This window comes from Mustela putorius, unplaced genomic scaffold, assembly GCF_011764305.1.
Source record: "Mustela putorius furo isolate JIRA1106 unplaced genomic scaffold, ASM1176430v1.1 tig00003859_pilon_pilon_pilon, whole genome shotgun sequence".
NCBI lineage: Eukaryota > Metazoa > Chordata > Mammalia > Carnivora > Mustelidae > Mustela > Mustela putorius.
The window spans coordinates 418,540-441,244 of NW_025422011.1; the positions used below are offsets into that span (position 1 = coordinate 418,540).

Consider the following 22,705-nt stretch of genomic DNA (forward strand, 5'->3'; position numbering starts at 1 on the left):
GGGAGCGCTTCGGCCAGGTCAGTGTTGGAAGATCCACTCAGAAGCTCAGTTGGGTATGGTTTTATTAGCCACGCCAATCGTGAGCACAAACCGAGGACCACTACCTGATCCCTCTGTCACTGCACGTCAAAGAACAGAGAAGTCCCTTGGCCCCAGGAGAAGCTTGGCTCCAGGCTGGATATAGCAGAGACCCTTGGAGCACCTGGGGTACCAACCCCGGAGAAGTTTCTGGAGCTAAGTCCAAAGCAGTTAACATGCCAGTGTCCCAGTCCCACAGCATCCCATGCCACAGTGTCCCTGCTCCAACCCTAAGACTTGGATACCTTTGGCCCTTTAACACACAGCCGCCTCTTCACACAGGATGTGTTCTCAGGTGGCTCCAAGCTCTGGCTTGGTCCACACCTTCATTAATGGGTCTCATGTCCGCATCCCAGCTTCCTCCTGGCTCCAAATGAGAATGTGATAACCTAGGAGGAGTGAGACCAGTCTGACTTGCACCTTCCATGATCCATCTCTGAGAACTTGGGGCTAGCTCAGGGCACCTAGGACTTGGTCAGGAAATACCAGGAAACTGGACAACAGCCAGGCATTGTCATGACCAAGTCAAAGCATGAGGCATGGAGGGCCTAGGCCAAAGAGTCTGCTGTCTCCTGGAAGTCTTTACTGGGGTGGCTGGTTAAGCTGAGAGGGGCCTGCACTCAACTTGGGGGAGCAGGGTAGGGCTTGGCCAATCTGAGATACAACCTGCTTCACTCACCCATCACAGAGGCCAACGTGTCCCCCATGGGATTGAACTCATTGAGCTGTGGAGACAAGGGCATAAGCATCAGGAGGAGGTGAGGTGTTAGGAGAAGGACACATGAGAATTAATTTCTGGTCATTTTTGGTCAGTTAAGGTAGGTTGGAGCCCTGGGTCCTCCCCTCAATATTTGAGGGCCCAAACCTCACCGAAATGATACCAGAAGATTCTGGGTCATAGAGCTGAAACATCATCTTCCCTGAGTTTCCATCAAACACATCGATTGTCCTTAATTCGTGGGGGGTACAGCTTTTGAAATTAGGATCTGGGTATCGGCCCACGACAACGAGGTTGTACCGAGGATGCCAGGTTGCCTAGGAGATGGAGAGTTGTCATGAGAGTAAATGCAGCGTATGATCAAGAGGGACATCAGAAGTATTCTTTGTCACTCTCAACTGTTAATACACTTGCCAGCAATTTAATAATGGAGATAAGACCCACACGAAACTACAAGAACAGCTTTCAAGTGCATGTGCATCCACCCTCCCAAATTTTTAACTCAAGCTGGCCTCTCTCTGGACCTTGGGACACCTTCAGTCCTTCTCTCTCTTTCCTGTTTCCTGCTCATACCAACCAATAAATGTTTTAACATCAGCTTGACCCAGACGTTAACCAAAGATGTAAGCCTCCAACCAAGCAAAAAGTCTCCGGTAACCAACACCACGTAGGACACAAGTTCTGAAGGAATCCCACCGCTGTCCCTCCTGCATCAACACAAATGATGGAAGAGTTGAGCAGAAAATGGCTAGTGGCCAAGAAAGGGAAGGAAACCTATGTTCCCCAGCTGACTCTACTCAAAACAAATCCGGCAGTTAGTCAGAATGACAGAATCAGATGGGGTTTTCTTAAGAAATCACAAGGAAGGGACGCCTGGGTGGCTCAGTTGGTTGGGCGACTGCCTTCGGCTCAGGTCATGATCCCAGCGTCCTGGGATCGAGTCCCGCATCGGGCTCCTTGCTCGGCAGGGAGCCTGCTTCTCCCTCCGCCTCCGTCTGCCAGTGCTCACTCTCTCTCTTTCTCTCTCTCTCTGACAAATAAATAAAATCTTAAAAAAAAAAAAAAAGAAATCACAAGGAAGCTTTGGAGGCGGAAAGCCATGGTTAGCAGGAAGGACAGAGTGGCACATGCCATGGCTTGGAAATAAGTCACAAGTCCCACTTGGGAAGCTGGAAATTGTCCTGGCTGGATACAAAGTGGGAGGTGACACATGGATCAGAAAGAACCAGCCAGTGAAGAACGCTTGTTCTTAAGAGCTTGGATTTGAGCTGAGGTATGGGGAGACACTTTAATATCAAATGATCACTGCTGACGTTGTACTTCCCAGGCACTAGACATGTGCTGTAAGCATATGGATTCTCCCAACAACCCTGTCCATCAGATACTGATACTCACTTTTTAGAGAGGAGGAAACCAAGATCCAAAAGTCAAGCAGCTTACCCAAGGTCTCTAACCAGGGCTGCTGGCCTACCTGAAGCTGGTGCCTCCCACCCCACCCCATGCTATGTTAACAAAAGAAGTCCAGGCATGAAACCTGGAGGTCTAGAGAGGGACTGCATTGTTAGAAAAAGAACAGAAACCAGGAGAGCAGAGGAACCACCAGAGTTGAAGCTGCCTGGGGTGTGGGCAGGAAGGAATCCGAAGACTTAAAGACTGTCAGCCTTGGGGGCTGAGGTCAGCTTCGGGGGCCAGCAGCACACGCAGGTAACTGGAGGTGACGGCAAAAGAGCAGGGAGGTGGGCTGAGCTGAACAATCCAGGAAAAGAGTTTATGGGAGACAAAGAAAACCCAGCACAATGGGACTGCAGCAGGGGGACAGAAGTTGCAGAGAGCACCGGGAGAGGAGGCAGCTTCCTGTGGGTGCAGGATGAGATCTGGGATTAGGGATTTTAGATCTGGCCTCTCCCTACTTGGGGCAGACCTGGTCCATCCTCGTGATCACAGCTCCCTGCCTCCATCACTTACCTTGATGGGCGTCAGGTGCTGGAAGTGGCGGTGAGGGTGTGGGATCAGGCTCGGGGGGCAGTCCCACTGGGAGGCTGAGTAAACCCGGAGCTCACTCTTCTGGTCAGTAGTCAGGAGCTGGGCTCCATCAGGACTGAAACAAGCTGGCAAGTGAAAAGCCCCGGAGATGAAGGAACCCCAGGCCCTTGTTATCCTGGCTGTCACAGACCTTCTCCTGCAGGGGTACCCTCTCTCCCACTCCACTCTAGACAGAGGTGGAAGGGAAGAGGTGACTCTGGACTGTGAACAAAAACATTCTAGAAACTTGGGGCACCTGGGTGGCTCAGTGGGTTAAGCTGCCGACGCCTGGGCTCGGGGTTAGTAATTTCAGAGCCCTCGCTCGGTGGGGAGTCTACTTGCCCCTCTCCCTTTGCTCCTCCCCTGCTTGTACTCTCTCTAAAAAATAAAAAAAAAATTTTTTTTTTTTAAATTCTAGAAACTTAGCAGCTGTTGGAGGCAGCTAGACTCAAAGTTTCCAAGACATCTACTTGGCTGATGTTCTCAGGGTAGAGGTTTAACCTAGCAGCTCCTAAGCGTCGAGGGAAAAAAAAAACAACCCAGAAGCGGTTGGACAGGCAGAGTCTGCAGGAAGGATGAAGTCTGGTATATCACACCTGCGTTGACAGGATGGCTATGCGGCAGTGAGTGGAGGAAGCTGGATTTCCCTCTAACCTGGCGCAGGTCCCAGATTTTCACTGTTTGGTCTACGGAGGCTGTGGCCAGGAACCAATCACAGCATGGATTCAGGGCCACGTGGGTCACTTTCTTTTTGTGCATTCTCAGATTCCAAAGCTGCAGAGAAGGGCTCGGTTCAGATGGGGCGCAGGGAGGCCCAGGGATGGGGGCAGGGGGTAAGGGAGAGAACGGGAGGACCTGGGCTCCAGAGAACGCACCTCCCTGCCGTCCGTGTTCAGCAGGATCACGTGCCCCACATTGTCTCCCGTGACCACCATTCTGCTTCTGGCAGACACATCCAGGCTGCAAAACCAGACGCTGGAGGGAGAAACTGAGCTGTAAGATTGCTGGGGACAGAGGCAAGGTCCCTTCTGTCACTGTTGTAGCTCTGGCGTCTAATGTACCACAGCTGTCCCACCAGGATTCGTTGAAGGAATAACGGTCTCACCACAGACTCCCAGAGAGGAGCCCTCAGACTTGTCTACCAGCCATCAGAGGGGATGGGGTGATGGGGCTCCGAAATGTGTCCAGTGACTCAGCCAGTAAGAGTCCTTGAAGCAGCCACAGCTCAGAGCCATAAGGCAAGTCCCCAGGCTAGCCTCCCCCTAGAGCCCTGGGTTCTGAGGAGGACTTGTTTATTGCTTCTCCCTTCTCTACCCTTTGGGCCAAAGGAGATGACAAACCAAACGCACTGCCCAGCTCTCTTCCGCAGGGCTGGTGAGAAAGGAACTTCTGCCCCCTTCTGAGCACTTAGGGAGAAAAAGCACACACAACCTCGGAGCTCTGTCCTGCTCTTTCGTCTCTCTGACTACTTGAGGATGAAGGCATTGGGTTGGGATTGCTTCAGGGATCCTAAAACCTGGCCAGGAGAGCTCAGGTTCATATTCTTTTCTCTCAAACACTCAAATCCTTGCTACAGTGCCCACAAACCTACAAATGTCTTTCAGAGGGAGGGTTTCTCGTGGAAGAATCATGTGGAGCAGAGTCTACCCGTCTCTGCCCTGACCTGTGTGGGGCCACCCAGGATAGTGGCCAGTGCCATTAGACCCCCTCACACACACCCTGGACTCTTTAGAGAACAGTAAGAGTCATGTCTCTGCTAGGAATCCAAGTGACAAGCATTTTGTCATTTCTCTAGTCACTTGCTCTTGGGGCATCCCCTGGGCTCTGTGGACATGACTGTATCCCTTTCAGCTTCCTTCAAGGAACTGGTTGCATCATTACACCCCAGTGACATGACAGGAATGAAATCTTAAATTCTTATTTCCTGCTCCAACCTTTAAGTGGCTTCCCGGCCATTGCCATGTGAACTAGTGAGAATCAAGATCTAGTCTAATACAGGAATGCTTTACAGAAGAGCCAAAGCCCTTCCCTTGCTGGGAAGAGCGGAGGTTCTAGAACCCCTCACTGAAGCAGTAACACACCCGGAAAGCAGCAAGAGCAACTATGGAAAGTCTCAGCGGGAAGGGTGGGATGTGGCTTCCCCCCTGCAGGTCTCCCCTGTGCCAGGTGTGGGGAACACACACGAGACCTGGGTGCTCTCATCAGAACTACGCCGAGAGCCCAGATGCCCTTACCCTCCTAGTGAGGCTACTCACTTGCAGGTGTCTGAGCTGGCAAAAACTCGGACAGTGTTGCCTTTAAAGTCTTGCAGCCTAGTTGTTCCCTCCATTGAGGAGGTGAAAAACTGGTTGGTATCAAGAGGGTTAAACTTCAGCCCAGTGATGCTCCCTCCAGCTCCAATCTAACACAAGGAAGAGAAAAGCCAGTGAGTGACGTCGGCCCAGGTGGAGGACGAGGCCTGGGCGCACGGGCTCTGCAGACCAGAGAGCCAGGCGGGCAGCAGGTGCGTCCAGGCCAGCCGAAGGGTCTGGACATGGTGATGTGCTCCAAGATGCTCTTTTCTTACTTAAGATTTTAGTTTTAAGTAAATTGTTAAAAAAAAAAAAAAACAACTAACTTACGGTACATTTGGTTGTTTTCAGAATACAGTTCTATGAATTTGAACACAGAGATCTGAATAACTACCACCCAAATTGGGACACAGAACAGTTCTAACACTCAAAAAACTTGCTTGTGCCCTCCTGGCGTGGTCACACCCCTGCCCCACCTGTAACAGCCTGGCCACCGTGGCTCTGCTCTCCATCATTATGCTATGGCTTTGCCTTGAACAGAACGTTCTAGAAGTGACTCCCACAGTTTGCATCCTTTTGCGACTGGTTCCTTTCATCTGACTCAGCATGGTGCCCCCGAGACGCGGCCAGGTTGCTGTGTGTACCCATCGCTCACCCATCACATTCTCCTGCTGGCCGTTCCGAAACGTGGACGCACCACAGCTTACTTACTATTGCCCGGAGCTCTTTAGAAGAGCCCCAGCTCTGTACAGGGCCTGGATTAGGAGGGCAGGAGTCAGATCTGAGTTCCTCCCTAATTTTTCCAGACATCCCCGACATTGGTGATGAAAATGATCATGCTAACGTCAGCAATGTCTCCAGCTCTTCTGCAGCTGCTCTCCCAGACTCACAGACTCCCCAAGGCCTGTGACCCAGCGCCCGCTTAGCTCACTCAGCATGCTCACTGGCACGTTCCGTCCCTGTCCAAAGCAGTCTAACCAGTGCCTGTCGTCCGCCCAACCCTTGCTGCTGGGATCATCTTCTGCTCCCAACAGCTGAGTCTTGTGCTCATCCGGGCTTCGTGGTGTCTGTTCTTAAACCCGTATATGCCCGTTGTACTTTTTGTTGTAATTATGTAATTTAATTAAACATGTAACTTAATTACATGTCATTTATTAACCATTTCATAAAAATGATAAACTTTAAACATTTCAGTGAAACATTTAAACATGTTAAGTTAATTAAACAGAAGAACTACGTGCAAAAAAAGGAAGAACGCTGTTATTTCTACGAGAGTCGTGTTGAACACTTTGGAAAAACCAGATGAAAAATGAGTTGTTAAAAATGATAGTTGTCAAATTAAGCATGGCTGCGATACTTATAAACACATAGCATGGGAAATAATAAAACTTGAAGAAGAATCTACAATCAGATTGCTTCACAACTGCCTTTAAATTATGTCTTCACGGGGCCCTTGGGTGGCTCAGTCAGTTAGGCGTCTGACTCTTGATTTCGGCTCAGGTCATGATCTCATGGGTTGTGGGATTGAGCCCTGTGATGGGCTCTGTGATCAGTGGGGAGTCTGCTTGGAATTCTCTCTCTCTATCCCACTCGTATACTCTGTCTCTCTGTCTCTCTCAAATGTAAATAAAATCTTAAAAGATTTTTTTTTAAGTGAGGGGAGACACAGAAGGAGAGGGAGATGCAAGACTCCCCACTGAGGAGGGAGCCTGATGAGCCAAAGGCAGACGTTTAACCATCTGAGCTCCTAGGTGCCCCAATAAATAAATCTCTTTTTTTTTAAGCTTTTATTTATTTATTTGACAGAGAGAGAGAGAGAGATCACAAGTAGGCAGAATCAGGTGGGGGAGTGGGGAGCAGGCTCCCTGCTGAGCAGAAAGCCTGATATGGGACTTGATCCCAGGACCCTGGGATCATGACCTGAGCCAAAGGCAGAAGCTTAACCCACTGAGCCACCCAGGCACCCCCAATAAACAAATCTTAAAAAAAAAAAAAAAATTTGTCCCCACTTTTAGGGAAAGGGAAACTAGACCCTATAAAAAATACATTATGGGGGTGATTTCTGTAAAACCAGGTGAGCCCTCATCAGTAGACCATGATGCCCAGAAAAGGACGACGGGTCCTATGTCAGAGCATCAGTAGTAAACACATACATAAACATTTTAAGCTAAAATACATGTGTGTTCTTTCTAGTAAGGGCTGACTTAATGGTTACGACCAACTCTTTCATTGAGAAGGAAGAACAAAACCAGGGCAAAGTATGATAACCAAATACACTGGAAACTTCCAATACCAGAGATGATGGCTAGTTCATCAGCCTTCTGTTGAGAACTAGAAAAGGGAAACAAAATCAGTATCTCTGAAGAGAAGCTTTTGAAGTCAATGAGCGCTATGAAAGCATCAGGGATTTGAAGACTGACATCCTAGAGAGAGGAGAAGCAGCAGGTAGGCCTGACTTTGGATGCCACCTTTCCCCTTGAAGCCTATGCAGCCCAGAAAGATGTGGTTGGGAAGCAGAGGGAGCAAACTGCAGAGAAGCTGAATGGAAAGCGGTACGTGGCTCTAAGGCTGAGAGGCTGGGCTGAGGTTTTTGCCAGTCTCGCAGGGCAAGAGGAGAGGTCTGGGGGGTAAAATCCAGCTTTTAGTTAGAATCCCTGACATGCTAGAGATAAGAGCAAACGGGAACTAGTCTGATGCTCACAAAAGACTGAAAAGTCCAGATTCAAATCATTTCTTTCTTTCTTTTTTTTTTTTTAAAGATTTTATTCATTTATTTGTCAGAGAGCAAGAGAGAGGGAACACAAGCAGAGGTAGTGAGAGAGGGAGAAGCAGGCTTCCCATTGAGCAGGGAACCAGATGTGGGGCTGGATCCCAGGACCCAGGATCATGACCTGAGCCAAAGACAGACACTTAACTGACTGAGCCCCCCAGGCGCCCCCAGATTCAAATAATTTCGATACCATTGGATGAAGATGATCTGGTTCCATCCTACCTGCATGTCAGAAAGAAAAAAAAAGTCTCTGGAGGAAAATATCACCACTCAAAACTTCCATATGTAAGTTTCCATATGTAATATTTGGCATTGAATCTAAAATCACCCTGCATATCAGAAGATAAGGCCAATGGGGCGCCTGGGTGGCTCAGTGGGTTAAGCCGCTGCCTTCGGCTCGGGTCATGATCTCAGGGTGCTGGGATCGAGTCCCGAATTGGGCTCTCTGCTCAGCGGGGAGCCTGCTTCCCTCTGTCTCTCTCTGCCTGCCTCTCCATCTACTTGTGATTTCTCTCTGTCAAATAAATAAATAAATAAATAAAATCTTTAAAAAAAAAAAAAAGAAGAAGATAAGGCCAAATAACCAAAAACTAAGGAAAAAACATTTGAAAGACATAGGAGATCCAGATATTAGAGTTATTAGATACAGGCTTGAAAATAATTGTGATTAATTTATTTAAAAAAAAAATAGACCTGGGGTGCCTGGGTGGCTCAGTTAGTTAAGTGTCTGCCTTCAGCTCAGGTCACGATCCCCGGGTCTTGGGATTGAGCCCTGCATTGGGTTCCATTGCTCATCAGGGAGTCTGTTTCTCCCTGTCTTTCTGCCCTTCCCCTACTTGTGCCTCCCCACCAACCCTCTCAAAAAATGGACGAAGGATTTAAACAGACATTTTTTTAAAGACATGCAAATGGCCAGGAGCACATGAGCAGATGCTAAGCACGGTTAGTCACCACTAGATACTATTTCACACCCCTCTGAGGGCAATGATAAAAAAGATGGACAGTGACAAGATAACCCCTGAAAGGGGAGAAAACACTTGCAAACTAGATCTAATAAGAAGTTAATATCAAAAATATATGAGGAACTCAGTAGCAAAAAACAAATAAACAAGCAAAAAACCCCCAAATAACCTCATTAAAAACTGGTCTAAGGACCTCAACCAACATTTCTCGAAGAAGACACACAAACGGCCAACAGGTATATGAAAAGGCAGTCAACATCACTAATCCTGACATCAGGGAAATGCAAATCAAAACCACAATGCTATCACTTTATGCTTGTTAGAATGGCTATTATGGAAACAACAAAAGATAAGAGGTGTTAGCGAGGTTGTGGAGAAAAAGGTACTCTTGAACTAGGTTGATGGGAATGTAAATTGGATGGCGCCCTGTGGAAAACAGTATGGAGGTTCCTCAGAAAATACACCATATGGTCCATGAGTCTCACTTGTGGGTATAGAGTCCAAGGAAATGAAACGAGCTTCTCACCGTGTTATCTTCCTTCCTGTGTTCACTATAGCTACTCCCAATAGCCCAGGAAAGGAAACCGCCTCAGTGTCTGCTGATAGATGAAGGGATAAAGAAAATGTGGTATGTATGTATGATGGAGTATCATGGAGCCCTCAAAGAGAAGGGAATCCTGCCATTTGTGACGACCAGGGGGAAGTTCCGCTAAGTGAAATAAATCAGACACAGACACTACACGATCTCAATTATATGTGGGTCTACATATGTGGAATTCATAAAAGCTCAGAGTAGAATGGTGGTTGCCAGGGACTTGGGGATGGAGGAGATGGGGAGACGTAGGTCAAAGGGTACAAAGTGTCAATCTTGCAGGGTGAATAAGTTCCAGAGACCTAATGTACAGCGTGGTGACATAGTTAATAATACTGTGTTGTGTGTGTGAAATTTACCAAGAGTTGATCTTAAGTGTTCTCAGACAGACACACAAGGTAATATGTGAAGTGATGAATATTAACTAGCTTGACTGTGGTAATCATTTTTTTTAAGATTTTATTTATTTATTTGACAGAGAGAGATCACAAGTAGGCAGAGATGCAGGCAGAGGGAGGGGGAAGCAGGCTCCCCACTGAGCAGAGAGCCCGATGGAGGGCTTAATCCCAGAACCCTGGGATCGTGACTTGAGCGGAAGGCAGAGGCTTAACCCACTGAGCCACCCAGGTGCCTCAACTGTGGTAATCATTTGCAATGTACCCATGTTAAAATTCACCCTATATGCTTTAAATATGTGCATTTTTTTATTTGTCAATTGTATCTCAATAAAGCTGGAAAAGTGTTGTTTAGGATATGGAGAAGTTGGAGCCCTCCTACATTGCTGATGGGAATGTGAAATGGAGTAGTCATTGCGGAAAATGGTTTGACAGTTCCTCAAAAACTCAAAATTACCGTAGGTCCCAGCAATTCTGCTCCTACATATATACCCAAGAGAAATGAATATGTATGTTCACATGAAAACTTGTATACAAATATTCCTAGAAGCATTCATAATAAAAGAAGGCTAAAAATCAATGCCTCAAAACATCCATCTCAAGAAGTTGTGAAAGTAACAGGAAAAGAAAGTAGGAGAGGGCTGCCTGTGTGGCTCAGTCAGGTAAGCATCTGACTCTAGATTTCGTCTAGGGTCATGGGATTGAGCTCCACGTCAGGCTCTGTGCTCAGCGTGGAGTCTGCTTGTCCCTCTCCCTCTGCTCCCCCTGCGCGCTCTCTCACTCTCCCTCTCCAAAATAAATAAGTAAAATCTCAAAAAAAAAAAAAAAAGGAGAAAAAAAAGAACAGAAATTAATGAAAGAGACAACAAATATACTGTGAGAGAATTAACCAACAAAAGTTGGGGGTGCCTGGCTAGCATGCAAGAGCATGCAACTCTTGATCTCAGGGCTGTGAGTTCAAGCCCCACACTGGGCATGGAGCCTACTTTAAAAAGAAAAAAAAAACCACATCAGTTTAACGCAAGACTAATAAAATTGATAATCCTCTGTTGAGACTGATCAAACAGAAGTCACCAATAACCAATGTAACAGATCAAAAAAGGGACATCAATATAAATCCTAGACATTTTAAAAAATTATAAGAGGATATAACTAATCTGATGCCAATAAATATTAAAACTTGGATGAAATGGACAAATTCATTAGAAAAATGCAAACCTGCCAAACTGACAGAACATGAAAGAGAAAATCAGAATGGTCTGAGACCTATTAAAGACATTGTGGGGGGTGCCTGGGTGGCTCAGTGGGTTAGGCCTCTGCCTTCAGCTCAGGTCATGATCTCAGGGTCCTGGGATCAAGCCCTGCATGGTGGGGGGGGAGGTGTCTCTGCTCAGCAGGGAGCCTGCTTTCCCCCTTCTCTCTCTGCCTGCCTCTCTGCCTACTTATGATCTCTCTCTCTCTGTCAAATAAATAAATAAAATATTTTTTAAAAAAGAAGACATTGCAGTGACAACTAAAAACTTTCTTGCAAAGTAAATTCCAGACCCTGATAGCTTCATTGCTGAATGTACTAAACATTTAAGGAAGAAATAATATCAGTCCTTTTTTTTTTTTTTAAACTTTGTTTAAAAAACTTAGTTGAAAAGTTGCAAAAATTGCACAAAGAAGTGCTTTTCTGGGGGGAAAAAAACACCTACTTTTTTGGTATCATTGAAAATAAATTGCCAACATGATGTCCCATGGTCCTCAAACACACTACTGTGTATTTCCTATAAGAACATGCTTTTGGGTAACCACAATAAGACCATCAAAACTTAGGGATATCCAAAGTGGTTCAGACTCATAGAAACAGAAAGTGTAATTGTGGTTGCCAAGGCCTGAGGGAAGGGGAAAATGTGGAACTTATTGACAATCATTATATTGCACATCTGAAACTATTAATTTGAATATAAAACTAAAATAAACATAAAAAATCACTTCGTGTAGGGGTGTGTGGGTGGTTCAGTTGGTTAAGTGTCTTTGGCTCAGATCATGATCCCAAGGTCCTGGGATGGAGCCTAGCCTAGGGCTCCCTGCTCAGCGTGGAGCCTGCTTCTCCCTCTCCCTGTGCCCCTCCCCACCATTCGAGCTCTATCTCAAATAAATAAAAATTAAAAAAAAAATTAATCAGTGTAACATCACATTAGCAGAATAAAGGGGGAAAAATCATATGCTGATCTCAAGAGATACAAAAAAGTATTTGATGAAATTCGATTATCATTCATGCCAAGAACTTCTGGTACCTTCCTTTATTTAGAAGTAAAAGGGGGAACTTCCATAGTCTGATAGAGGATATTCAAAAACAGACAAGTTTTAACACACAAACATGCTCCTCTGTGTGTACGTAAGAGAAGTGAAAACAGGTGTTCAAGCAAAAACTTGTACATGAACATTCACAGCCGTTGTATTCATAAGAGCAAAAGGTGGAAACAGCCCAAACGTCCATCAGCAGATGAATGGATAAATAAAATGTGGCATATCCATATGACTGCCCATTATTCAGTTATAAAAAGGAATGAAGTGCTTATGCAAGTTGCAGCGTGGATGAAAATTGAAAACATTACGCTAAATCAAAGAAGCCAGACCCAAAAGGGCAAATATCATGTGATTCCATTTATACGAGGTACCTAGAATAGTCAACTTCATAGAGACAGAAGGCAGATTAGTGGATCTAGAGGAGGGTAATAGAAAGTCATTGTTTAATGGGTACAGAGTTTTATTTTGGGAAATGAAAAAGTTTTGCAAACAGTTGGTGGTGATAGTGGCACAGTGTGCTTAATTGTGCACTTAAAATGGCTAAAATGCGGGGATGCCTGGCTGGCTTAGTTGGAAGAACATGCAACTGCTGATCTCAGGGCTGTGGTTTGGGGCCCCATGTTGAGTGTAGAGATCACTAAACTACAACAAAAATCCTTAAAAATGGTTAAAATGGTACATCGTATCTTAGGTGTATTTTATCACAATAATAAGAAGAAATCATACTTACTGGTCAAATAGAAAAGCCTTCTATGATCAAGAACAAGACAAGCATGTCTGCTATATTTAATACCAACAACGTGCTAGAGGTCTTGCCAATGGAATAGGGCAAAAAAGAAGTATAGGAACAGTAAAGAGAGAAACCAAACTCTCCTTATTTGTAGAGGACAAGATTGTGTAGGAAAAAAATTTTAAATCTTCAGATAAACTGTTAAAATTAGTAAGTGTGGATTTTTGCTTCCAACGATGTCCTATCCTCCTGTATTAAACCACCAAAAAAATGGACACGATACATGAACAAGGTTCTCAGACATTGGACAACAGACGGCACAAGACAGGAGGGAAAGAAGGAAGAGCGCCCTGCAACTGCCCCAGCGTGACTGTTTGGAGAGCGTCTTCAGGAAGCAAGACAGGGAGGAACCACACGGCCCAGCAGTCTCACGGAGCTGAGGAGACAGAATTTTAGGAAAGCCAACAGAGCAAGAATTAGTGGCAAAAATCTGGGGAGGAGAGACACACACAGAAGGAGCATTCTGGAGAGTTTCGCAAGGGTCCCTTCAAGTCTTTGGGGGAGTATTAAATGTATCCGTGTGTCTGAGGAAACTACCCAAGTCTGGAGGAGGAGGCGGAGAGAAACATCATACATCAGTAGGGGAGAAATCCTCAGAACAGTCTGTATTCTCAAGGTCAGGAAAGGGAAGACTTAATATGCAAAATATCGAGTCCTGGGGTGCCTGGGTGGCTCAGTGGGTTAAGCCTCTGCCTTCCACTTGGGTCATGATCTCAAGGTTCTGGAATCGAGCCCTGCATTGGCTCTCTGCTCAGTGGGAAGCCTGCTTCTCCCTCCCCGTCTACCTGCTTCTCTGCCTACTTGTGATCTTTCTCTCTCTCTGTCAAATAAATAAATAAAATCTTTTTTTAAAAAAATTGAGTCATCGGAAGGGTATTGCCTCAGGGTGAGAACAGGTTATATCTATGGGCTGCCTTAAACCCATGACCATTGGGGTATAACCATGCTCACTGGGGTCTCCAAGATGTCCATGTGCTAAGCCATGGACCCTGTGAACAATAGATACACTAGATGACAAAAGGGACCTTACATGTGGTTACGGGTCTTGAGATGGGAAGTTTACCTTGGATTATTATCTGGGTGGGATAGATATAATCCAACTCAAAATGGTCTTTATAAGAGGTACCCAGGAGGAGTCAGAGGCAGAAGAGAAGGTAATGGAGGACAGAAGCAAAAAAATCAGGGTGATGTACTTTGAAGACAGAAGAAGCAGCCATTGCACAGCAATTCAGACGGTCACAAGAGGCTGAAACATACAAGGAAACAGATTCTCCCCTCGGAACCTTGAGAAAGAACTAGCCCTGCCAACACCTTGACCTTAAATCCAGAAAAAATGATTTCAGACTTCTGACCTCCAGATCTCCAGAACTGTAAGAAATAAAACTGTGTTCTTTTAAGACACCAAGCCTGTGGTAATTTGCTACAGAGGCAATAGTAAACTAATACAGTAACTGGATTAACAAAGCTTAAAAGCAAGCCTGGAAGATATCAAACTGTTTAGAAGTAACTGCATCCCAGAACAAAGCCCAACACTACTTAAAAGCATACAACACAATCCAATATCCCACCATGTACCATTCACAATGTCTGGTATCCAGTGAGAAATTACCAGGCATGCAAAGAAGCATGAAACACCCTCAGAAGTGACACAGATGATAGAATTAGCACAAACATTAAAACCACTATCACGAATGTACTCTTATGGTCAAGAGAGTAGAGGAATTAGTGAACATGAAAAAAGAAATAGAATATATTTAGGAAGGCCCAAAGCAAACTTCTAGAGATGATATACAACATCTGGGAAAAAATACATCTAATACAGATTAGATAATGCAGAAGATCGTAAATATGTAAGACAGCAATAGAATCTATGCAAAATTAAATGGGGGTATTAAAAAATGAACAGTTTATGAATGACCTGTAGGACGGACAATACCTAGTAGCCTAACATATATAGAACTGGAATCCCAGAAAATAAAAGTGGGGGGAGAAAAACTATTTGAATAAATTATGACCTAAAATTCTCCAAATTTTTAAAAAAGATTTTATTTAATTATTTGACACAGACAGAGAGAGATCACAAGTAGGCAGAGAGGCAGGCAGAGAGAGACAGGGAAGCAGGCTCCCCGCCGAGCAGAGAGCCCTATGAGGGGCTCCATCCCAGAACCCTGAGATCACGACCCAAGCCAAAGGCAGAGGCTTAACCCACTGGGCCATCCAGGTGTCCCAAATTTTCCAAATTTGATGACAAACCCAGAGATCCAAGAGGTACAATGAACCCCAAAGAGGAGAAATATGCAGAGAAATACACCAGATAAGTTACAATCATTTTTAAAGCAGCCAGAAGGAAAAAAGAAAGGAAAAAAATGTAAAGAGGAACATAAGAATGAGAGAAGACTTTGCATCAGAAATCATCTCCAAAGTAGTAAAAGCAAGAAAACAAAAACAAAAGCCTATGAACTGGGGCACCTGGGTGGCTCAGTGGGTTAAAGCCTCTGCCTTCGTCTCAGGTCATGATCCCAGGGTCCTGGGATCGAGCCCCGAATCTAGCTCTCTGCTCAGCCTGTTTCCCCCTCTCTCTCTGCCTGCCTCTCTGCCTACTTGTGATCTCTCTGTCAAATAAATAAATAAAATCTTAAAAAAAAAAAAAGCCTGTGAACCTAGAATTCTATACTGGCAAAGATATCTATACTGGCAAAGATTAAAAAGACTAACAAAAGAAAAAAATGGTATCACCAACCAACCCACATTATAAGAAATGTTGAAGAAAATTCTCCAGGCAGAAGGAAAATATTACCAAAAGGAAATCTAGATCACACAAAAGAATGAAAATCACTGGAAATGGCAAATATGTAAATATTAAAGTTTTTCTTCTCATTTAAAAAAATCCTTAAAAGATACCTACCCTACAACACAGTCATTCCACAACTAGGTACCTACTCAAGAAAAATGAAAACATATAGCCAACAAAGCTTGTACATAAATGTTCATAACAGCATTATTTTTATTTGGAAAAAAATCCAAATGTCCTTCTGAAGGTGAATGGATAAATTGCAGTACATTGATATAATGGAACACTACTGAGAAAGAAAAAGAAAACCCAACTGATACATGTAAAAATATAGATGAATCTCAAACAATTATACTGACTGAAAGCCAGGGTAAAAAAAAGGGTCTATATTGTACTATGTCATTTATAGAAAAGTCTAGAAAATGCAAATTAACCAATAGGGTTAGAAAGCAGATCAAAAATTTTCAAAGGTAGGGAGGGGTGGATTGCAAAGGGGTATGAGGAAACTTTGGGGCTGAAAAAAAGACACAAATAACCCATATTAAGAACGTGAGGGTAGGTATCACTAAAGATCCTGTAGACATTAACAGGATAGTAAGGAAATACCAGGAACAAATTCATGTGACTAAATTCAACAACTTAGGTAAAATGGACAAATTTCTTTTTTTTTCTTTTTTCTTTTTTTTAAAGAAAGAATCCATTTTGACTTGGGTAGGCATCAGGATTCTTCTTCTTTTTTTTTTTTTTAAAGATTTTATTTATTTATTTGACAGAGAGAGATCACAAGTAGGCAGAGAAGCAGGCAGAGAGAGAGGAAGGGAAGCAGGCTCCCTGCTGAGCAGAGAGCCCGATGCGGGACTCCATCCCAGGACCCTGAGATTATGACCTGAGCCGAAGGCAGTGGTTTAACACTGAGCCACCCAGGCGCCCCATAAAATGGACAAATTTCTTGAAAGACAAACTACCAAGCTCATTCACAAAAAACACAGGACCTAAAATGCTCCATAGCTATGAAAGATATTGAACACATAGTTAACTCCCCAACAAAGAAAACTCCAGCCCTAAAAATACTACAAAAATTTTAAGGAAGAGATAGTATCAATTTACACAAAGAATTCCAGAAAATACAAGAGGTAGGAATACTCCTAACTCTGTTTACGAGGTCTGCAATACCCTGATACCAAAGGAATTACAAAACACAAAAGGGAATTATAGGATGTTGTTAGTGGTTGCCTGGTACATGACCTTAAACTAGAATATCTGATATAATAAGTAAAATACAACAGATTCTAGGGTAGAATATTTACGCAAAAATCTAAGTAGAGGTTTGGGTGTGTATAATAGTGCATACACACAGAGAAAGAGGTCCCAAATGGAGATTTCAAGTAATTTTTATTCTTCATGCTTTTCTCTGTATTATTTGAAATTCTGAGAAGCATCGATCATTTTACAAGAAGAATAAAACCAAGTAATCTTCATTTTGAAAATGTCACACGTGTTTCCTTGCCAAGGGCCGGAAAGATGGAAAGATCAGAGCCAAGGTCAGAGGACTAAAGAAGTAACAAAATGAGGGGCACCTGGCTGGCTCCGTTAGTGGAGCATGTGACTCTTGATTTTGGGGTTGTGAGTTCAGGCCCCACCTTGGGCACAGAGCCTACTTTAAAAATTTTTAAAAAATAAAAAATTAAAAAGAAAAAAAGAAGTAGCAAAATGAGACACTGCTGCTCCTTCAGTCCCTGTTCTCAAATCAACTTTCTGTTAGTATCTAGGAAGAAAGACAGAGAGGTCTCCAGGCTACCATATCCTTCTTCTGCTCCCATCTAGCCTCTTGCTAGTCACAAAGTTCAGATGCTCAGGCCAATCTCTGCCATGCATGAGAAAATGTCACTTAAAGTCACATTATACTAGAGACTGGTATAAACCCAAAGCAGCCTCAGCCTGGCACAAGTTAAAAGCAGATGTCATTCCCCTTTCGGTCAGGAGGCTTTCCTCTAGGACACCCTTAGGCTACTTCTTAAATTTGTCTATTCCCATGTCCTAGATTCCAAGGGGAAAACAAAACAAAAATCTCTTCCTGTCTGAGCTCTGGGTTTTGACTTCAACTTAAAAACTGCCCCTTCTGGTGGTCACCTGTCTCACCAGAGGGGCAGAAAGCCTAGGTCTGTTCACAGCATTCCTCTGGCTGCCTTTCTTCTGGCCTTAAGCCTTAAGCACCTGTTTTCTTTTTCTTTTCTTTTCTTTTTTTTTTTTTTTAAAGATTTTATCACAAGTAGGCGGAGAGAGGGGAGGAAGCAGGCTCCCTACTGAGCAGAGAGCCCGATGATGCGATGATGCGGGGCTTGATCCCAGGACCCTGGGACCATGACCTGAGCTGAAGGTAGAGGCTTTTAACCCACTGAGCCACCCAGGTGCCCCAAGCACCTGTTTTCTTGAACACGCATCTCATCCCAAGCCTGTCTAACCTGGCCTTTTCTGATGGGCTGCTTTGAGGAAGCACTTAAGAAAAGTCATCCTGGGTTCACCCTTGGCCTCATCTAGCTCTTCTGTTCCATTTATGGTGATATGCCCCAAAGAACTGAAAAGTGGGGACTTGAAGAGATATTTGCATACCCATGTCCGTAGCAGCCTTGTTCCCAAGAGCCGAAAGGTGGAAGCAACCCAAGTGTCCATCAGCAGGTGAATGCGGAAGCAAGATGGATGGATCAAGTGGGGAATTATTCAGTCTAAAAGAGGAAATTCTGACACCTGCTACAACACAGATGAAGCTAGAGGACATTATGCAAAGTGAAATAAGCCAAAGGATAAAAATTGTGTGATTCCACTTATGCAAGATACTTGTGAGCATGTCAAAAGCTTCAAGACAGAAAGTAGAATGGTGGTTGCCAAGGACGGGGAGACGGAAGAACGGGGAGTTAAGTGTTTAGTGGGTACAGAGTTTCCCTTTTGCAAGATGGGATTTGGAGACTAGCTACACAAGAACTCCAATGTGCATAAGGCCGATGAACTGCACACTTAAAAATGGGTAAGAGAGTACATTTTTGGTGTATTTCATCACCATCTTTAAAAATCAGAACATTTCATGTAAAACAAAATTAGGACTTCAGGCTTCATTTGAATAAATCAGATCTGATATCATCATTGGACTTAGATTCTTTTTTAAGATTTTATTTATTCATTTGACAGAGATCACAAGTAGGCAGAGAGGCAGGCAGAGAGAGAGGGGGGAAGCAAGCTCCCTGCTGAGCAGAGAGCAGGATGTGGGGCTCCATCCCAGGAGCCTGGGATCATGACCTGAGCAGAGGTTTTAACCCAGTGAGCCACCCAGGTGCTCCAAGGGACCTAGATTCTTACACGTTAATCGTCTCCAGTGTACCTCTGACCCCACCCCCTATCATTCTTTTTCCTGTTTCGCTTCTTTAAGCATGTGAGTCTGTGGCTTCTGCTCTAAACACAGAAAGCCACTTTTGACGGTACAGCCCTCCACTGTTAACCCCCTGCTGGGCAAACTAAGGTCTTCTCTTTGGTGGCGGGGCGGCACCATCCTGCCTCAGCAACTCATGATAAATACTAACCATGCCTAGAAAATGCTATGCCAAACTGCCCCGAACACACTCTGCCTTTCCTTTTTCTCTCCATTTACCTAATTATTGTTCTTCCCCACTCCCTACTCACCCAGGAGCCTTCTCTCTAACTCAAAAGGGGTTCTTCCTTCTCTCACGTTCTGCAGCATTTAGCATCGGTAGTGTCAATTACCTTGTATGCATATCCCATCTTCCCAGTTACACTTCAAGGCCCTCATTCGTTCAACAAACATAAAGTAGCGGTGCCTGGGTGGCTCAGTGGGTTAAACCTCTGCCTTTGGCTCGGGTCATGATCTCAGGGTCTGGGATCGAGCCCCAGATCGGGTTCTCTGCTCAGCAGGGAGCCTGCTTCCTCCTCTCTCTCTCTGCCTGCCTCTCTGCCTGCTTGTGATCTTTCTCTGTCAAATAAATAAATAAAATCTCAAAAACAAAACAAAAAACAAATATAAAGCGGCAACTCGAGACCAAACCTTGTTCTAGGCACTAGGCATATGGTAGTGAACCAGAAAGGCAAGGTCCCTCTTAATGTGGAACTTACTTTCCTAAGACATTTGTATGGGCAGAGACATACAAATAAGTAAAACATTTCGGATACTGATAAACATTGTTCAGGGGGTGGGGAGAGTGAGGCAGGGTAAGGGGAGAGAGAGTGAATGAGTGAAGCAGAGGCTCCTTTAGACAGAGTGGTCAGTGACATCTGTGTGAAGAAGTACATGAAGCCAAGACCTGAGTGGTAAGGGGGAGCCAGCCATGAGAAAAGCATGGGAAAGAGCACCCCCCGTCAAAGAGAACAGCAAGTTCAAAGACCCCATTTTAGAATAGAAATAGCTAGTGTGGCTCAAAGCCTAGGAAGTGGGGAAAGACAGTAGTAGGAGACAAGGCCAAGAGGTAAGAAGGGGCTCAGATTCTGTTCTGTGTGATAACTTACAAGAGCACCCTCTTGTAAGTTATATTTTATGCCTTTATACCTAAGTCAATATTTTATACCTTCTAATGTTTTAAGGGCTGGCACTCAAGGCAGATCTGAATAGCATTACCATTTACTCGTTTGAAAATACCCAGTTCCTTCTGATCCCAATCATCTCCTCATTCCCCGATAACTTTTCATTCCTTCCACAAACACTTCTTCAGCACTACTGACTGGTACAGGGAACTGCTCACCCCTTTAATGAAGGTAGGTTTGTCCTTTATGCCAAAGTTCCAGAGCATGATATCTCCCCCTTTGGAACCCACAGCCAGGGTGCTGGGGTGAGTTGGGTGCCATGTCAAGGATGTGGCCCTCCTGTCAAAGGGGGCAGCCTTTTGGAATATCCGGTAAGAAGCCAGAGAGTGCAGAAAGGCCTGCTGGAGACCCTGACACAGAGGAAGAAAAAAAAAAAAAAAAAAAAAGAATTAAGTTGAATTAAAACCCAAGTCCTGGGTAAATTGCCAATCTCTGCCTCCTCTATAGATGAGCTCTAGGGTCAAGTCCTGCCACCAAAGGAAAACTAACTGCCTGGCTCTGTGCAGGCAACATGCATGAACTCATCTTGGAAAGCAAGGGGGCAGAGTGCATTCCAGATGAGACCTTTACGGCATAAGACTTCTACCTGGCTGAATGCCCAGTAGGTCAGTCCCCAACACAGAGGTGATCTGACCAATCTGCTGAACTAACCCAGCATCTAACCTTAGAACATCCCCATAATGAAAAGGTACCAGGCAACCCCTGGAGCACTTCAGCCAGGAAACACCTCACCTGCTGCAGTGATGGCCAGACGGCATTGCCTAGCTTATGGTGGTGGAGGGCCCTGACGATGCTGCTTGGTGGCGGGACCTGCAGGCTAGCCAACCCCGCCCAAAGGCAGCCTGAGTCAAATCTTCTGCTAGAACCTGCCAAGCAGAACAGACACATATTTTCCTCTCTCTTCTCACGCACGCAAGAGTTTCCTGCTGAAATCTCAGAAAGCAAGCCTTGTTTTTTCATGCCGCATAGCCAGTCTCTCCCATCACCTCCTGAGATCTTTCCAGGGTCTGCTCACTCTCACTCAGCACAAGAAATAAAGTAAGGATCCAGCCCCTTGCCCCAAACACTCTCCGAAATAGTAATTTTGAAGTGAAATGAAATATGAAATCATAGGAAACCAGACCCTTTGCAGGGTTTCTGAGCAGGGAGCCAAAAAGACACACAGGAATAAAGTTTATGCAGAACTCTTCCTAGTGGGCTGGGAAACTCATGCTAGGGTTGGGTGACAATTTTAAAATCACATATGATGCATAATAAAAGGGTTTTAGGAGAGCACAGTAGAAGTGACTGAGGAAAAAAATATCTTTAAATCCTGCATTAACATAATGTAGAGGTGACGAGTTGTTGGCCCCAAGTCCAATCTGCTCTTTTGGAAACCAGCGGATCTAGAGGGTCTGGTGGCTGGAAATTAATTAAGCTGCTTTTGGAGAGGTAGATCCACTCAGAATAGGGATAAAGATGTATTTGAGGACCTGGTCTCTATGAATCTGGTCTCTTGACAACCCATTCCTTCTTTTTATGGACATAAAGCACTTCAGCAGCAACCCCCTACACCAGTCTTTTGTGTTCCCCCACACTCCTTATCGCCCCAGGTTCAAGCCCCAATAAACCTCAGAGACTGAGTTTTCTAAGGAAGGAAATTGAGGGTTCTTACAGAGGAAACCAAGGACACACAGCTAGCAACCATGACTATAGAAATTCAGCACACACACCACCAGGCAAGGTAGGGTTATTTTAAGCAGTCCTCGTGTGTAAAAATCCTGGGAAAAACAAGGAATTGGAAGGTCCGTTGTGTCTTATGTAATGGAGCTCTTCTGCCTCTTCCCGTCACCTGAGGGGGGTTAAGCCCAAGCTCTATGATGTCAAAGGACCTGCAGAAAAATGCACAGCCCGAGGCATCCAAAACTTGGGACAGCCTGGAGAAACCAGTAGCACCCATCCCCCACTCCAGCCTCCTGCGTGAGAACCCCAAAAGGCGGAATTATTAAAGCAGCAGGCGCAGGCAGTACCAGGGCCCTTCACACAGAGCTTCTTGGCCTCGGGCTCCAGCTCCCAGGGGCTTCTGCTCCTCTTGCTCTTGGGGCGCACAGCCACCTCGGGGGTCTTCTGGGTTTCTGGGCGCTTCCTAGGAGCCATCGCGTCCTCCGTGCGAAAGGGTACTGTGCCCTATGCCGAGATCGTGGAAGGAAGACTGTGAAGCCCCTGGGGAGAAACAAGGCGGGGACCAGGGAAATAAGCCAACTTCCCGCCAAACAGCCTCACCGCTTTCAATCTGGCTTCTAGCTCCGGCCCCGCCCCTCTCGGAGACGCCCCGCCCCTCCCGCGAAGAGCGGGGCACGAGAGGGGAGGAGCTCGGGGGCTCCCTAGGGAAACGGGATGGAGCCTACGTGCTGGGCCAACTTGTGCCCGTCAGCTGA

At 45.1% G+C, this 22,705-nt stretch overlaps 1 protein-coding gene across 2 annotated transcripts; it reads right to left on the reverse strand.

Annotated features, from left to right (window-relative positions):
• Window positions 1-45: 45 nt before the first annotated feature.
• DDB2 (damage specific DNA binding protein 2) lies at window positions 46-22,705 on the reverse strand. Of its 2 annotated transcripts, XM_004763067.3 has the most exons (11): window positions 22,551-22,705; window positions 22,298-22,454; window positions 21,021-21,154; window positions 20,447-20,638; window positions 5,074-5,219; window positions 3,694-3,793; window positions 3,415-3,592; window positions 2,762-2,904; window positions 949-1,113; window positions 758-803; window positions 46-467 (listed from the first exon to the last, which is right to left on the reverse strand). In XM_004763067.3, the coding sequence occupies exons 2-11, from the start codon at window positions 22,422-22,424 to the stop codon at window positions 418-420; spliced, it is 1,281 nt and encodes a 426-aa protein (XP_004763124.1). In that variant the 5' UTR covers window positions 22,425-22,454; window positions 22,551-22,705; the 3' UTR covers window positions 46-417. The 2 variants fall into 2 exon arrangements, with proteins under 2 accessions (XP_004763124.1, XP_004763123.1); XM_004763066.3 differs by lacking the exon at window positions 22,551-22,705 and having other exon boundaries at window positions 22,298-22,543.

Bases quoted from the DNA above. Each gene is read 5' to 3' on its own strand.
- DDB2 (XM_004763067.3), bottom strand. From the start codon at position 22,424: ATGGCTCCTAGGAAGCGCCCAGAAACCCAGAAGACCCCCGAGGTGGCT. The intron at 3,593-3,693 runs GTGCGTTCTCTG...CCTTCTCTGCAG, and splicing joins TGAACACGGACGGCAGGGAG to CTTTGGAATCTGAGAATGCA. The intron at 2,905-3,414 runs GTGTGATATACC...TTCACTTGCCAG, and splicing joins TAGCCATCCTGTCAACGCAG to CTTGTTTCAGTCCTGATGGA.